Consider the following 16,843-nt stretch of genomic DNA (forward strand, 5'->3'; position numbering starts at 1 on the left):
CGTCCTCACATGTCATGGCGGCCCCTACCTTGTCGTCGTCCTCACACGTCAGGACATTAGAGAACGGGATCTCTGCTTTGAACATCTTCCGACAGTGCATCAGCTGCACGAGCAGGTAGCACACGGTCTTGAACTTCATCCTCTTGGCTGGTTTTATGTCAGAGAGGATCAGCCCTGGAAATATCTGTGTCGACACGTGGCACAAAGAAACCCAGTGAGGACACCCGTGCTGCCCCTCCAGCCTGGAGCATGAACGAGACGGGAACACTCCAGGAGGTCACGGGGACCAAACAAGTCAACAGAACCGGCACCAGGTCCCACAGCACAGAGCCGCACCCATGGCCTCGGAAAACCAGAGTGAAGCCGGCATCCGGGGGCAGAACAGCAGAAAGCTGTGGGGCCGGGCCAGGGGGAGACCCCGGAAGCCTGGTTAAGGACCACACATGCTGACCCCTGTGGTCCCTGCCCCTCAGAGACCACCCTCCACTCCCATCCCCTGGGGCCCAGTGCTAACCCCTCACCCGGCCCTCCTCCAGGCCCTGCTGGCAGCTGCCACTCTCTCCCCTTCTTCGCGAGCCCAGCCTGTCCTGGCCCAGGGCCACCCTCACCCATGGTCCCCAGGTCACAGGGACTGCTGCATCTCAGGGACCGCAGAGCCCTGATCCATGGGCACACCATGACAGCGAAGCTTAAAGCTGTCCCCCACATATGACACGCTTATGTCCTGAAGGAGAGCTGGGGCCACCTGTGCCCTGCACCCTCACCTGTGTCCTGAGCCCCTCAGTTGTGCCCTGAACCTCTCACCCGAGTCCTAAAAGGAAAAGGTCACCTCTAATCATATCCAAATCAGCTTCCTTGGACACAGTGACCTCAAGCGCCCCCCCACACGATCCTCCTGTGGGCACAACACCCCTCAGCGTACCCCCCACCCCTCACCTGTTTTCCAGGAGAGGTGGTAAAGGACCAGGGAGGTGAGGAGGGAGGCTGCAGGAGGCCCAGCCCCCGAGAGGACCCTGCACTCTGACGGAGGGTCTAGGAGCTCACAGTCCCTGCCCCACACACACCCCATGCCCCCCCACGCACCCCTCCCCTCAAGCCCCTCCCCCCACCCCGAAGGCCTGGCCCAGGGGGTGGACACGCCATCCCGTCTGTGTCCACGCAGGAGGGTCCTGGCGCCCACCTTCCGCCGATGTGACGGCACGATGAAGAAGGTCTCGATGTTGTGAGCTTTCAGAAAACTGTTCCTCTCATGTCCGTGACCCGGCTCCACCTCGTAGTCCCCGTTCAGGCACGCCAGGGTCGTCTTCGTGATGTGGACCTTCCTGCAAAACACAGCAGAGGCGTCCCTGAGCACAGGCACGTGCAGGAGAAGTGGTCAGGCTCGCCGAGTCACACATGTCACACGCAGGTCACCGGGGAAGGGAGGGGGCGGGAGCCTAGCCACAGGGACGACAAGAACCTTCAGCAGGACGGAAGACAGCAGTGGGGTGAGGGGAGAAGCAGAGTGTCCCCAAGACCTCAGGCCCTGCCCGGTCTCGCTGTCCCCACACCAGATGGAGCGTTCACATTCATCCCGGCACATTTTCTGGCAAGAAAGAGAATCCGTAGTCGATGCCTCCCCACACCCGCCCCGGAGCACAACCGTGAGCCTGAAAACCCACAGCAGCCCCAGAACCCCTCAGCCCCAGTGCCTCCCAGAGACCTGAGCACTGGGGTCTGCAGAGAAAAGCAAATTCCCCAGTGTGCAAAGTGGTCCTCAAACCACCATGTCTCCTTGATTTCCTGCAGGGACCACGGTGTTCAAGCAGGATGAGTGAGAGTTCTCACCGCTGGGAGGGACTCTGTCACCCGCCAGCCTGGCCCAGAACTGCACAGGGACAGCGGAGCAGCAAGGGTCTCTGGAGAGGCAGGGGAGCGTCCTACATTCAGGGTCCTCCGTCCACAGCAGAGATGGGAGCTGCACACAGTCACTGAGCTGAGGGTCCCCCGGGTCACAGAAATCTCAGCAACTGCTCTCAGTGCAGAGCGCTCCAGGCTCTGGAAAGAGGGGGTCTCAGGTGCAAGCACGTGGTGGGAGTGGAGGCCCCCGCAGGTCCCAGCTGGGATGTGGCCTGGGGACAAACGGGAGGCCTGACCAGGCCGGGGCCGCAAGGCCAGTGAGACAAGGCCCCACCTTCACCAGCGAGCACTGCCTGCCACTGGCCCCAGGCGCTCACTCGCCCCATGTCTGTGGTGAGAGAGCATCAGCCCCGGAAGCTCCCTCCCAGGACGCGAGCAGGGCTGGGATGCCAGCGCCCACTGTCTCAGTCCTGCGGGATCGGAGGCCCAGCTATGCGTGTGACTCTCCCAGACGGCAGGAGCAAGGGGACATGAGGTCCGGGCCTGGAGGCCCCCCTGATCCTGGAGCCAGGGAAGACACAGGTGACTGTGCTTCCCCTTGGGCCCGCGGGGCTCGGGGAGTTTACTCAGGACCCAGCGCTGTCTGCTCCAGGGCAGCCTGGAGCGAGCACCTCACGCGTCAACTCGGGGAATTGGCCGCAGTACCAGGCAGCAGGTATAAAGGGTCGGTTTTAGACCAGGAGATGCACGTGAAGAGTGGGTGTGTTTGGCCTCCTCCGATTCCACCTCTGCCTGGCCCTGGCCCCTTCAGGGCAACTGCTCAGGGCGTCCAGTTTGGGAAGGGGCCCAGGAACCCAGCCTCAGGGGTCTCAGCGTGAAATGAAAGCCACGCAGTGACAAGACCCACCTACCTGTCCATCCACCCACCCGTCCGTCCACCCACCCATCCGAGTCTAGTCACGCTCTCTGAACACCTCGTGGTGGACGGGGTGTTTGCTGAATGGGTAGATGGGCGGGGGGCGGGGAGGGATAGGTCGATTGGAGGCTGTGACAGTCCACGGGAGAGGTGCTCAGGGACGGCCAGGCTCACAGACGACAATCATCTCTGAGCACCCTTGGAAAGCCCTCAGCATCAGGCGGGTGCTGTGTGTCCCCCACAGTCTGTCCAGGAGGGAAGAAGAAAGATGTGTCCCCAGGAACCAGGTGTCTGGGGCAGGCAGAGGGCAGGCAGTGAGGGACAGGGGAGGGGCAGAGCCCTGGAGGCACACACGGCCGGGAGCTCAGGAACAGACACTGCACGGCCAGCATGGGTGCAAGGGTGGCTGACGCTCACTCCAGCGTGGGGGCCACGTGAGCCCTGGCGGCACATAGCTGTGCCTGGCAGCCCTTCTCCCGTGGCCGCCGCTGAGCGGGGGGAGGGAGAACCCCATTGTTGCCTTGGCTGTGGGCCTCATTGGGCAGGGGAGGCCACCGTAGTGGAGCAGCCACAGGGCAGGGACCACACAAAGCACACTGCGGTGCCAGGAGGAAGGCCGTGCAAGTGCGGAAAGTCTCTGAGGCCACGGCACCTCCCTTCCTCAGTGAGTGCAGGGAACGGAACCGCCAGCAGGTGGCCAGGCATCGGGCCTGCTCTCCGGCCAGGACTGACTTCCCGTGGAGGCCGTGGGGTCCCGGAGGCCCAGCACAGACCAGCACCCGCGCCCCTGCCCTCGCCGCCCCCCCACAGCACACCGCCTTGCCCCGACTCACCCAGGTAGGCCAGCTGCCTCCATGACGTTGGCCAGGGTCACGTCGTTGGACCACACATCGTACTGCCACTTGCGCAGGCCCAGGACCCCGCAGAGGACCCTGCCTGTGTGCAGCCCCACACGCATGTTCAGGTCCACCTCGGTGGCCTCGGCCACAGACCTGCAACAGACGAGTCACAGGCGTGACACACACGCACAGGGGAGCCCGGCCAGGTGAGAGCACGGGGTCTTCTGACCTTAGCCTGACCCCCGGGTGGGGCCCCAGGTGGCCAGGGCCCCTCAGCCCCCCAGCCACCGGGCACCCCACACTGTGTCCACGTCGCCTCCTGCCCCCTCCCCACCCAGGGTAGCCCCTGAAGGCAAGCAAGCCTGGGACCTCAGATCAGAGCCCCCGATCCGCTCTGTGACCCGCTGACCCAGAGGCCAGGGTGACGACCAGCCAGGAGCATCTGACAGTCTCCGTGGCCCAAGCACCCTGGGGGACAGCTGAGGTTTGACCCCCAGCTCCAGACCTGGCCTGTGGGGAGGCTGTCGCTCCAAAGTCGTGGCCTGTCCCCCAAGCAAACTATACGGGATGGAAAGTGGGCCTCGACACACATGTGGACGTGGAATCAGTCGGCAGGTCCCGGGGTGCAGGTCACCCCTGGCTGAAGAACATGGGACAGCGTGCATCCCCACGGTGCCCAGGGGAGATGGCCTATGGTCGGCAGCCACAGTGGGGCGACCCTGCAGGACGCTCTGTGGGAGAAGGGGTTCCCTGCAGCCGTGGGGGGATCCAGGGGGGTGTCCCACCCCATTTCCCAGCCCCTGGACGTGCCGCCACAGTATGACACAGGAGGCATATGACACACTTTGTCTAGGCAAAGGGGATGTGTGGCTGTGCCGACGCTCTCCGGTGCTGTTTTCCTCGTTCCGACTTCCCCAACGGGCAGAAGTTGTGTTATTAAGGAAAACTCTAAACCACACCGCTGAGGAGGCAAGAGCGGGCTGTCTGGTGGGCTCCCAGGGACAGAAGTGGGCTGCACAGGAGGGAGAGGGCACTGTCCGCAGTGACCCCCAGGCAGGTGTGCCCAACAGGCCTCCTGGGTCAGCGGCCAAGCCCAACCAAGAAGGGCCAGGAGGCCAAGCCGAGGTGCAGGACACGAGGGTCCCATGGCTACGATGCCTATCACAAGGGGGAAGGGAGACCGGCCGGCACCCTAAGGCCGGCTCCACCAGACAACCCGCCCTCTGCCCCCTCCCAGCGGAAGGTACCCTGTGGCCCAGCTACATGCAGACCCCCATGAGCTCAACAAAAACTCTGCCTCCTGCTTCGACACTGGAGCCGATTCGTGTGCACTGCCTTGTCCCGAACACGAGCTGGCCCAGCCGAGATGCAGCCTCCAGGAAGCCCTCCCAGATCTTTACCCCCAGTCCCTGAGGGCTCATCACTGGCGCCAGTACAGCAGGGTCCATCAGGGACTGCTCCCGGCCACACCCTGACCTCCCGGCAGGCTGACCCAAATCACCAGAGACATGGGGGTGCCTGGGCTCTTAAAACATCTGAAATAAAAACCCTAAAGGAAGACAAGGGGCTTCAACAATGAAACAAAGGTGTTCTGTCCAGAACATACAGACAGGGCACTGACTGCATCCTGGGGAGGACGAGGTCCGGAGGCTTTGGCTCTCAGAACCTCACACAGGCAAGGCGGCCACTCCTCATGGGGAGGGGATGGGAGCAGAGCCCACACTGGGAGACACCAGGATTTCTAGGGAAATCCCACCGGCCCAGCAACTATGACCACACCAACCACTGCCCTCTCTGAGCCTCAGTTTCCCTGTGTGCAATCCAGGGAGGGGCTGAACGAGTGCCAACAGGCTCTGACAGCAGCCAAGCTACCCTGGTGCCTCCAGGCTCAAGGCCACGGCCACGGCCTGCTAACTCCTACTCTGGCAGGTGCAGGTATGGGTGGAGACATGGGAGAGGGTCCACGAGGACCCAGGATGCTCCATGCCACTGCTGGGGGTCCCAACATGGGGCCTTCAGATGCCCATTCCTCTTGCCAAAGCCACCCCACCTGAGGACGGTGCCCCCTGGGCCCAGCTTGCTGTGGCCCCGACTTCCACGTGCAGACTGCCCGCCACTCCCACCAGGTTCCCGCCAGCTGGGCCACCCTGCCCCCAAGGGGCCTCACGCAATCCTGGACCCACCTCCCGTCGGGGGCCCACCGCTGCCCACCGTGTCCACCAAGGGTTCGTCCCCCAGAACCAGAGGTGTTCACGGACGCATTCAGAAGTCCGTGTGCCACAGACCATTCAAAGGGTTACTGAGAAGTCTGACTGTGGATGTGTCTTCAATACCTATTTAGTTTTACACACATGAAATGTATTTTTCTCTTAATTATAACTTTTTTCAGTCATTTGCCAACCTCTACCTAGAGGCACTGAAACAAAAAAAAAACAAAAAAACAAAACAAAAAAAAAAGGTTAAAATTTGGGGTAGTTTTTTTTTTTAATTTGCAAAAAGAAAAGAACGTAGGGACAGATGAGTAAGAAAATTTGCAAATGGTGTTTCTGTGCATTTTCAGCATTTGTGCCCTCTGCAGCAGGGAAGGGACAAAGGGCATGGAGACCCTGGCAGCCACATGTAGCGTGCAGCATGCTGCCAGCCTCCAACCAAAGTCTGCAGCCCAGACACCCCACCGGCGGGCTCTGTCTCTCCCCTCTTCCAGAAGGTTCTGCTTCAAACACTCAGAACTTCTGCTGAGTTCTGTGTCAGCAAACGTTCAGGCACCTGGACAGGCGCTTCTCAACAGATCGTGCATCAGGAACTGTCTCCCTGAGACACGCTGGCCAGGAACAGAGACAGCCAGGGGCCTCCAGGACCATCAGAGGCACCTTCCCTCCGGGGCCAGCCCAGCTCCGACCTGGTTACATGGGCGTCCGCGCCCCGAGGACCATGCAGTCCCGCCAGCTCCAGCATGGGTCCCAGAAGGCAGAGCACAGGCCGCTCGCTTCCTCTGACCCAATACCGCAAACCAAACACGCAGCCTTCCGCAAAGCCACGTCTGCGTTACGTCTTATAGCAACATGGCCCCTGGCCTGCTTCTGGTCTGGCGCACGATGTGCTGAGGCCTGTGACAGACGGGGCTACCCTGCGTGAGTGCACAATCGCCCACTGCTGGAGGCGCACAGAATCCAGACACTCTGGAGCCGGAGGGGATCATGCAGAGGAGTCTCCGCACCCCGCTCGCTGAGCCGGCCCCCTTTTCTGGGCGGGGGGGTGAGTCAATGTCCCAGTGGCTGGGGAGCCAGCAGAGTGCAAGGGCCGGCCTGCGGGGCGAGCCCCCGGCCCCGGGAGCTGTGCCCACCACCCAGGGTGAGGGCCCGGGCCCCCACCTCCACGTCAGGACTCGTGGTATGGCCTTAACACGCAGCGGGTAAATATTCCCATCCGTTATTCCCACAGGAGCAAACTTCCCACCAAGTGCAACACATGATCCTTCCCACCTGCTGGACAGGATCCTCGGCCCCTCCAGGCTCGGGGGGTCAGCACCCAGCCGGGCACAGGCTGCACGCGTCTGCTCTTGAGGAGATCTCTTCTGTCACCATTAACTCATTCGGCTCTGCTCCGTCCAGCGGCAGCAAACGCCCGGCCCCTCACGAGCCCATCCTGAGCTCATGTCAGGGGACTTTCGTGTTTGCGCAGTGCGTGACCCTAGCGAATGTGCTGCCGGATGACAGTGGGTCTACACCCCGGGGCGGAACTAGCAGCATCTCCCCCCTGATCCTGAGCACCCAGAACCACACACACGGGGTCCACATGAGACACTTCAGCAATCTCATAACTGGCCCAAACCATCCTTCATCTGGGTCTCCCCCGTCCACTGAGAGGCCCCCCTCGGCCTGGAGCAGACCTCTCCATGGCCTGACCGGGTACGTCTGCAGGCACCATTTTCCTGCTGGTCACCCACAGCCCGGTGCAGCCGCCCAGGGCCACCAGGGACCTCACAGGGATGGCGCTCCTCTGGAGAGCGCAGGTGGAAGACAGTGGCCTCAGGACAGGAGATGTGGCTGAGAACACAGACCTTGCTCCCCGGGCTCCATGGGTGGCACGCACAACCTGGCCAGAGGCCCAGATGCCCACTCCGGCCACCACCCTGGTCCTCATTTCTCCTCCAAAAATTCTTGTGTTTCCAAAGCTCCAGTCAAAACTTTCGCTCTGCGATCAGTGTGTCTGGGCAGACCCGCCTTTGGATAAACAAATTCTGCCCTGCATGTGTTCTGTGTGTCACCCAGGGACAGTGTGGCCGGCGAGGAAGGCTGCCAGAGGACCAGGAGTGGCATCCTCGGGAAGCAGTCCCGGCCTGAAGCCCAGCCATGCAGCGGACACACACTGGCCTGCTCTGTGGTACCCAGAAGGGCTCATCTGTGCAGGAGACCACCTCTAAGCTGTGACCCTGGTGGCCTTCATTTCTGTGCAGAGCCAGGGCCTGGGCCCAGCAGGCACTCCCAGTTTGTCAAGACAGAGACCTGGAATGCTCTGGGCATAAGGAGCTGGAGCAGGGGGCAGAGGGCAGCCTTCAAAAGCCAAGCAAGATGCCCCCAGCCCTGTGGGGGACCACGTCAGAGGGCAAGACCGGGAGTCAAGGTGTCAGGGCCTGGCAGGACCCCAGGGACTGGGAGTCCATGAGAGAAGGCAGGAGGCACAGCCACGGGGACCCTATTTCCCGGAACAAACAGACCAGGGACAGGTCCACATCTCCACACGGCACAGCGCGAGGCCAAACCCAAGGGCAGATGACACACCCACAGGACTTCCGAGTGCGGGCACCACTCCAGGTGAGGCCCAGGGCCCATGAGAGCACAGCCCGTGTCTTAAGTGCAGGGGCCTGGGTGGCCGTGCTTGGGGGCCCCACCTGGTGAGGAGGCTCAGGGTCTGAAGGGCACCAGGCTGCCACGAGGACCCGGAGGGTAAAGGGTGGGTACCAGCATCATCTGCCTTATTCAGGGCACCATCTGCCTGGCCCAACTCTGAGAGCCGTCTGCTGCCCCAGTCAGGCCCCTGTCTAGCTCACAGGCTCCTACGTGCACCACGCGACCCCCGCCTGCATTTGTGCCTGCGACTCTAATGCGGCCCCACTTTACCCCAGGGGATCACACAGGAGATGGAGGCACTACAGGGCACATTCTGTACTCTGTGACGCAGCACACGATGTGATGTGACAGGTGATCGGCGTCACTCATGTGTGATGCGCTGACAGGTGACAGGACGTGTGGCGTGTGGTGTGACAGAGGACATACGGTGTGAACAACATGGGGTACCCGTGATGGGGCGCGCTCTGCTCTGTGACGGGACAGGTGACCCGATACGACGCCCTCTCGGAGAACAGACGTCATCGAGCCTCCGAGTCCCATGCACAGCGAATCTCTGCTTCCTCCCCGACCCGCCTGCCCTGCCCTCGGCCTCCTTGAGAGCATGTGCTCTTGTGTTTGGACGCACAAGGACTCACCAGGGCCCCGTCCACCCCGACCCTAGCGCTGGGCCCACGGCGGCCACCAAGGCACCGGGACCACGCCGCCCTGCCCCCTCCAGGGCCCCCTCGCTCACTCTCGACAAGAAGCGGGCACCAGGCTGGGCGCTGGCGAGGGCCGGTCTGTAGGTGCCGGGTCTGCAAGGTCCGCCCCCCTCCAGGGCCCCCTTGCTTGCATTTCTCTGTCCCTCAGTCATTTGTGTCCCACAGACGACAACTCAGCTGCCACTTCCAGCCTCCGACTGTGACGCACACACCAGTCGCTAGGCCACACCACGTCTCGCGCTGCCGAGATGCCAGAAGGCAGGCCCTCCACCTTCCAGCCCCACACCCCCCTGACCCACACGCACTCTGCATCCGCTCAGAACGAGACGAGGCTGGACAAGAAGGGGGCATGGCAGGGCACAGTGCTCCCGGGATGCGCACCTGCTCTGGCCAGGCCTCCCCTCGCAGAGAGCACGTGGATAGCCACGCCCACGAAGGCAAGAACATGCAGTTCCTTCGAGTGGAACTTGGCTGGATGTGAGCCACGGCTCCCCAGCACGGTCCCCCACCGGGGTGTGTGGTCTGGCTGAACAATGAGAGTGACCTCTTTGCGCACAATTACTGCACACCTGACGATACCCAGGGTGGTCACGGACAAAGAAACGCTGTCCCGGCAAATTGTAGAGGAGGGGGCCACGGAGGCACAGCTCGGGAGGGAGCCCTCCCGCCACGCCTCCCCGTGCAGCATGGCTCTCCACGGCCCTGGGACCTGGCCCCGGGACCCACCGACCAGGTCGGCATAGGCCGCGGGCACTCACGTGATGGTGTCGATCATGTCCAGGCCCATCTCCACGCAGCAGTGGGCGTGGTCGGTCTTGGGCTGGGTGAGGCCGGACACACAGTAGTAACAGTCCCCTAGGATCTTGATGCGGCGACAGTGATTCTCCTTGGGGGCAACAGGGCAAACCACACGTTAGTGACGCAGCCGGGGCTAGGGACCTACACCTTCACCAGCACGGGTGCCGGTGACCACAGAGTGCACCCCAAGACCCCACACCCCCAACCCAGGGGACCCCCTCCCCAGGCCAGGGCAGCCTCAGGAGGGTGGGCAGCCCCCACGGCTGTGACCGGGGTCACCCTGGGGCACCCACGCTCCTCCAGGCCTATTCCCCTGCAGGCATCCACCTGTCCGTCCCTCAGCTCACCTGGAAAACCCCGCAGACAATTCAAGATGGGGAAGCCCCAAGCCCGGAGCCAGCTCTTTCCCGGGGGGCGGGGGGTGTCTCCCAGGCAGGCCAGCACAACGCCCCTCTGACCACCACCCCGGACGGCCACACATCCACACCGTCTGTGGCCATGACCCCACCACACACACACACACACACACACACACACACACACACACACCAGCCCCGGGAAGGGCAGGTGCACCACCTCAGGGTCCCTGCGTTTGGGGTCCACTGGCCGTGGGATCGGCTATCACCAAAGAATCATCTTCCAGGGCCGGAGCCCCAAGCAAACCACCAGGGTCTGCACCTGACCTCGCTGCCCACAGGGACACCCAGAAGGCAGCCAACACCACGGAACGTCCACGCTCACATGCAATGGGAAAAGTGCCAGCCCCCGCCTCACCCGCACGCTGCCCGGGGACTCACTAGCACCAGTCATCTGGGCTGTGGTTATGGCTGGGAAGGTAGTTTTACTATCAAACACTTCGGGAAAGCCCTCCTGGACACCCTTATGTAGCAGAGGGCTGCACAAAACACTTTCCCGCAAGTGGGTCATGTCCACAGACATTCACCACATGACGCAACCGAGAAATTCTTCAAACTGCATTAATGCTTCCAAACGTAATAGCAAATCCAGTGCGTGGGGTTTTTTTAGTTTGTTTTTTTTTTTTTTAATGTTTATTTACTTATTTTGAGAGAGAGAGAAAGACAGACCATAAGTGTGGGGGGGTGGGCAGAGAGAGAGAGGGAGAGAGAGAATCCAAAACAGGCTCTGCACTGTCCGCAGGACTCACACTCAAGAACCAAGAGATCATGACCTAAGCCGAAATGAAGAGTCGCACACTTAATGGACTGAGCCACCCAGGCGCCCCACAAATCTGCCTTGTGTTAACGTAAGTAGCAAACATTATGAAAATTTACAACATTTTCCGGAACAAAAACGAGCAGTGAGAAGTATAGCATTGTTTTCGCTTTGCATCTGTCACGTGTGCCCGGGCGTGTGGGCATCTGAGGGCCCCGCCTCGCCAGCGCGGCATGGGGGGAGCACCTCACAGACCCCCCACGTCCTGTGACAGCCTAGAGCTCCGCCCCCACCCTGAGAACCATCCTACGGCTTCTATTTCATCCTGCTCTGGGACGTCTCCCTGAAGTGCTCACTCCCGCGGGACTACCTCCCCAACCTCCACATTAACGTGAGAATCCCCGGCTCCCGCTGCCCACACGCCCACGCAGACGCACACTCGTGCACGACACTCTGTCCTGAGAGGCGGCCTGGTCACCGCCCCACATCAGAGGACAGGCGCCAACCCAGCCCTGGGCCTCCCTCGGCACGCAGATGCCCCAGACTCCAGCCGTGGGCCGCGAGCTGACCGCTGGGAGGTCAGCCCCCGAGGGACCACGGGCAGCCGCTTAACGTTAGGACACAGGCCTCCCCGTCTGCAGAAGAGGGTTCTCCCCGTGTCCCAGGGGATGGCCCAGGGGACCAGGATGGTGTCTGGGAGCCTAGAGCCAGACAGCCAGGTGCCGATGTCCACCCTGCGGAGCCAAGGGCCGGGCCCCCGGGAGTCAGCCCACCATGCTCATGCAAGCCTCCAGGCCAGCAGGCAGCACTGGGCTCTCTCCTGGCACTTCCAGAGTGTCCACCCCCCTGTCCCCATTGTCACTGTCCTGTGGGAGGGCACCCACTGTGCCCAACAGTCAAACCCGGCCAGGACACTCCATGCAGGCCAGGGAGAGGGAGTCCTTCTCCCAACCTCCCCTGTCCCCACATCCAGGCTCCTGTCCCCAGGCCCAGAGATGACACCAGGGGCACCTGCCAGGCCTCGCTCCCTCCTCCTGTGGAAGGCTCCCACCGTCAGGACGTCCTCTCAGCTCCGAGATGCCCACAGAGGGCACGGCCCTACCACACATGGCACTATTCTTGCAGACGATGTCGGGAGAGTCACCAATCCCCGGTTCTGGGCACCTCAAGGATGACGTGTGCCCATCAGCACCTCCATGGGGTGTCCCTGTGTCCTGGGCTCAGCTGCAAGGTGCTCCCAGCCGCCTCTTGCCCTTCTCCGAGTGTCCTGACAGTCCTGTCTCTGGGCAAGCAGGTGTGTGAGCAGAGTGCAGGGGGACAGATGCCCACAGGGAACCTCGAGTGTGACCATTACAGCCCCACATGGCTGGTCTCCAAGTGGGGGCCTGCAGCAAAGCCACTGAGCAGGTGGCGTCCAGGGGCTGCAGCCTTGTAATTACAGCCTGTCAGCAGCAGATGTGTCCTTCCTTGGAGACTGTCCTCCAACTCGAAGCCTCGGTGCCCGCCCGCCAGCCCACCGCGGGGCCAGGGCAGGGACACAGACAGGAACAGACTGGGGGAGTGAGAAACTGACACTTGGTCTCGTTATTCCAATCTCAAACGTTCTGGCTTTTGTCAGCCAGCTTGAGAGACAGAAAGGTATCTTTTGCTGACTTTGGTGTGTTTTGATTTAAAATCTTCCCGGTGGTTATTGGAAGCTGGCACCTGGAGCCAGAGCCCAAGCCCTAAAGAAGGAGAAAGAACACCAGGAGAAATGGAGGGGGGAAGCTGGAGGGCCCCGAGACCCTCAACCCGCAGCTTCCAGGCCAAGGAGGGACAGGAATGGCCGGTGACACCAGAGGGGTTGCAGGGGGATCCAGGTAGGAAGGTCTCATGCTTAGCTTGCCAGGGGTGGTCTGCAAGGTCGAGGACAGGCTCTGACCCGCCAGCCCTGCCTAGCAGGCAGCTGTGGGGGCCTCGGGGGGCAGGGACCCAAAATCTAAGGGGTGGCTGTTGCTGAGAAGCAGCAGAAATAACCACTTGCTTCAACCTCCATGCACCCTAAACCATCCCTACGGTTCCCTTTGGCCCTTCTGTGCCAGCCGCTGGGTCAGAGGAGGGTCCTGCTCTCCCAGAGCCTGCGCCCACTGGGAGGAACCACACGGGAGTGGTAGTGTTGAGGCCATCAATGCACAGACACATGTCCTGCAGCAGGGCGGCCGCGCCAGCCCAGCGCCCTCCTCTGCAGCCCCAGATGGGCCCGAGGAGGCACCGTGCCCACTGAGGGCAGCGCCCAGCAGCAGACGGTCACTTGTGCGCACTCACTCCCAGGAGCCGGTGCCAAGAGGAGCGTCCGAGGGCACGCAGCGGGACACCTGACCTCGCAGGTGGGTGGCCCTCCCTGCACATCTCATCCTGGGGTCTGCACTGAAAGACCAAGCCACACAAATGCTGTACATACTTAAAGAAAGAAACCTGAAAGCAGCGATGCCTGAAAACCAAAACCAGAATGAAATAAACTTCAGTGTGAGCACGTCGGGAGCGTGACCGCACACACAGCTGTTCCGAGAGGCGGGAGGCTGTGTCTAATGGGACGTCATCCAAAAACAAAACAAACGGAGACATCTCAGACCGCATGCAGCGGTCCTGTGGGTGCTCCCCGGGGCAATGATGCTCTGAACCGACTACAAAGATGCACAGGAGAGCGAACGGTGTTGACGGTCCGTGGGATTTCCAGCTTTGGGGAAACAGACACAGGTCAAAATGAAAGGAGCAAAGTCATCCAGCGAATGAGTTGGAAACATCAGTACGAACTCAGAATTTGTTCTTACTCTTCTGGAAAGTGAGAAGCTAACGATCTCCTGTGAGATCTCAGAGTAGGACCTGGAAAACCACTTCCTGCCAGAAGGAAGCAGGGCTCCCGGAACCACAGATGGCTTGCTGGGGGGCTGGGCTGGGGGCGGATCCTGTCCAGAGTGACAATGGCAGGGCAGTGCCCGCTGACGGGATGCATGCATCAGAAGTAAGAACACACAGACTGGGTCAGGCACACCCAGTTTCTACAAGACTGTGGCTTCCCAGTAACAGAATGGAAAAGCAGGAGAGAAGAACCCCCCGCCTGACCTTGGTGGGCTCTAGGGCACTGATTCCTCGAAAATTGATTGGTGCTGAGACTCAACCATTTACTGTTTTTGAGGATAACCAATTAGCTGACGTGTGAATGTTCTTGTTTTTTAAAGAATCATGAGTGAATCGGCGCAGGAAAAAGGACAGAATTAAAAAACCATGCGGACCAAATCCCACTGAATTGCCAGCTAGGACAGCTGTCATGGCACCCCTGGTGTGACGTCATGGGGAGCAAGTGGCAGGTGGGTCGCATGGGCACCACGGGAACACCTGGGGCAGGAACTACCCAACACCGACCCGGGAGGCCCACAGGCTCCGGGGAGGTGACAGATCGGGGGAGCACCTGGCATCCATGTCCTGTGGGAGCCACCCCGAACAGTTTGTTAGCGCTGACATCCGAGGGCCACAGGCACATTCCCCGTTTTCTAGTTCCTGTGTCCTGCGACGGACATGTAGAGGGCTTGCCGAGGAACTCCTGCTTGTTCTACTCCACCAACCCCAAGGCTCAGGAGCCCACACCCCCACATCCACCACATGCCCTCACACTCTGGCCATGACCCTACTGTGTCACCCAGGCCAGGCACCAGACAGCGGGGGACATCCCAGAGCCCAGGGTCCACATCTCCCAGACGGTCTGGCCCTGCCGTGCCCCTCCTCTCAGGGACTGTGGGGCTGCTGTGACAAATGGCATCAGGCCCTGTGCCATGGGTTAGCCCAGACACATGTCCCCCTCACCCACATCCTGCCTGGCCCTCCAAGGGCAATACGCATGAGTCGACAAGTAGGTGACACGGCCCAGCAGGAGTCGGAGCCACTGCACCTGCAGTCTCCTGAGCGGGTGACCAAGGTGTCCTGGTAGCCAAGTCAGGCTCACGGGAAGGACTGCCAGCCAAGGCTGTGAGCACGAGGTGAGGGACGTCCAGGACCAGACAGAGGGTACAGACGTCAGCTGCCATCCAGAGGGGGTTGTGGGTGCCAGAGTGGGGCCTGCTGTGTCGTCTCTGCCTTTGTGCGCATGTGAAATTTCCGTAAAACAAGTTCTACAGGCCCTTGAGGGCAGGGCTGGGTCTGACTTGTACAGGCTGCACCCCATCACCTAGAGGGGTTCGGTACACAGCAGGCCAGCTGCACACAAGGTAGGTTGGCTCCGCACACAGTAGGCACTCCACAGTGAGCACTATCTCCTCGGTGCCACTGGGGGAATGTTCCTTCACACCACAGGCGGGGCTGCCGTCCAGGCCACCCTGCCTCCCCCCTGCACCTCCCCCCGCGTGCCCAAGAGCTACGCGCTCAGCCCCAGGTTGCCGGGCTCTGCACACCTTCCCAAGAGGAGCCACCACAGGTGCTGAGTGGACGTCCCCTCCCAGAAGGAACCAGTGTGAAGCCACAGCCGTGGGCCACATCTCTGTACACAGAAGCAAACACAACGGAAACCACCGGGCGAGTGATTCTGGGGAGAAGGACCCCAAGGCCCCTGCTGACACCCGCCAGCCAGGCGGTGATTGTCACAGCCCAGGGAGAGCCTGGAACCTTCTCCCAAAAAGGACGCATGCGGGCGCGTGGGAGTGGGTTTCTACAGACAGCCAGAAACAACAGTCTCTTCAGAATTCCAAACACCTACTGGTTTTCCAGAAAGCAATATTTCCTGCTAATTAAGGAATAATTAAAGAAACCCAGGCTCGTTATTAACAATGCAGGAAGCTCAAAAAAAGTAAAACGTGTGACTCCGCAAAAACCGCAGTCATTCTGGACCTCCCCTCCGCCCAGCGCTCCCTACAGCGTGTTCCCCCTCCCCCAGTGCTCCCCCAGGGCATGTACCTGCATGTGCACACACGTTCTGGAAGGGGGTTCTGCTCCACGCTCGTCCAAACGCAGAGCCTCGCCCTTGGGTCGGTCTCTCGAGTGGAGCACGGACGATACACACGCTGCCTCCTTCCTCAGGATGGCGGCTCTGAGTCCTGGCCACACGCACTAGGCTCCCGCCTCCCTCCTGGGCTGGAGGGTCCAGACGGACCCCTCGACACCACCCCGCCCACGTGCAAGCCCGGCTGCTGAGAGCACAGCGAGCAGACGAACACGCCCCAGGCCCACGGCGGGCAGCTCGGAGCGGCGCCCGGGACGAGGGAGTCCGAGCGGCAGGGAATCGTGGGCCGTCGGTCTCCTCACGTTTCACGGGCCACAAAACCCAGGCTCTGGCCCCTGGATGGAGCCCAAGGGAAGCCTGAGGAGGAGGACAGACGGGGGCAGGAAGGACAGACCTGAGCACACACCCCAGCGAGCTCTGGCTCTCGACAGCTTCGTCCGGAACCCGCAGAGTGACACAGGGCAGAACGGTAATGCGCCGACACGCACGTGACAGTCTCTGAGCAAGTGTGGGTGCAGCCAGACAGACAAACGGTGCTGAGAGCCTCTCTGGTGTGCTGCCGCCTGTGGCCGGGGTCGCACCCTCGGCGCTGTCCTGTCTTCCCTCACAATCTCCAACACGAGGCCCCGGGCACCCCTGCCCCGGCCCCGAACATCCCCACCCCAGCCCCGCACATCCCTGTCCACTCTGCACGCCCTGCCCACTCCAAACACCCCCATCCTGGCCCCATGTACCCTCGCCCCGGCTCTGAACACCCC

The 16,843-nt window shown here is 61.5% G+C and overlaps 1 protein-coding gene across 1 annotated transcript in view; it reads right to left on the reverse strand.

Annotated features, from left to right (window-relative positions):
• The window catches only part of ADCY1 (adenylate cyclase 1), a 108,490-nt gene that overhangs the window by 48,553 nt on the left and 43,094 nt on the right, over positions 1–16,843 (reverse strand). The window contains exons 5-8 of the mRNA XM_058725631.1: positions 9,904–10,031; positions 3,589–3,747; positions 1,181–1,322; positions 29–184 (exon numbers count right to left, since the gene is read on the reverse strand). Coding sequence (XP_058581614.1) covers positions 29–184; positions 1,181–1,322; positions 3,589–3,747; positions 9,904–10,031 — 585 coding nt within the window. The remainder of the gene's footprint in view (positions 1–28; positions 185–1,180; positions 1,323–3,588; positions 3,748–9,903; positions 10,032–16,843) is intronic.

The sequence above is a fragment of the Neofelis nebulosa genome, chromosome 4 (genome assembly GCF_028018385.1).
Source record: "Neofelis nebulosa isolate mNeoNeb1 chromosome 4, mNeoNeb1.pri, whole genome shotgun sequence".
NCBI lineage: Eukaryota > Metazoa > Chordata > Mammalia > Carnivora > Felidae > Neofelis > Neofelis nebulosa.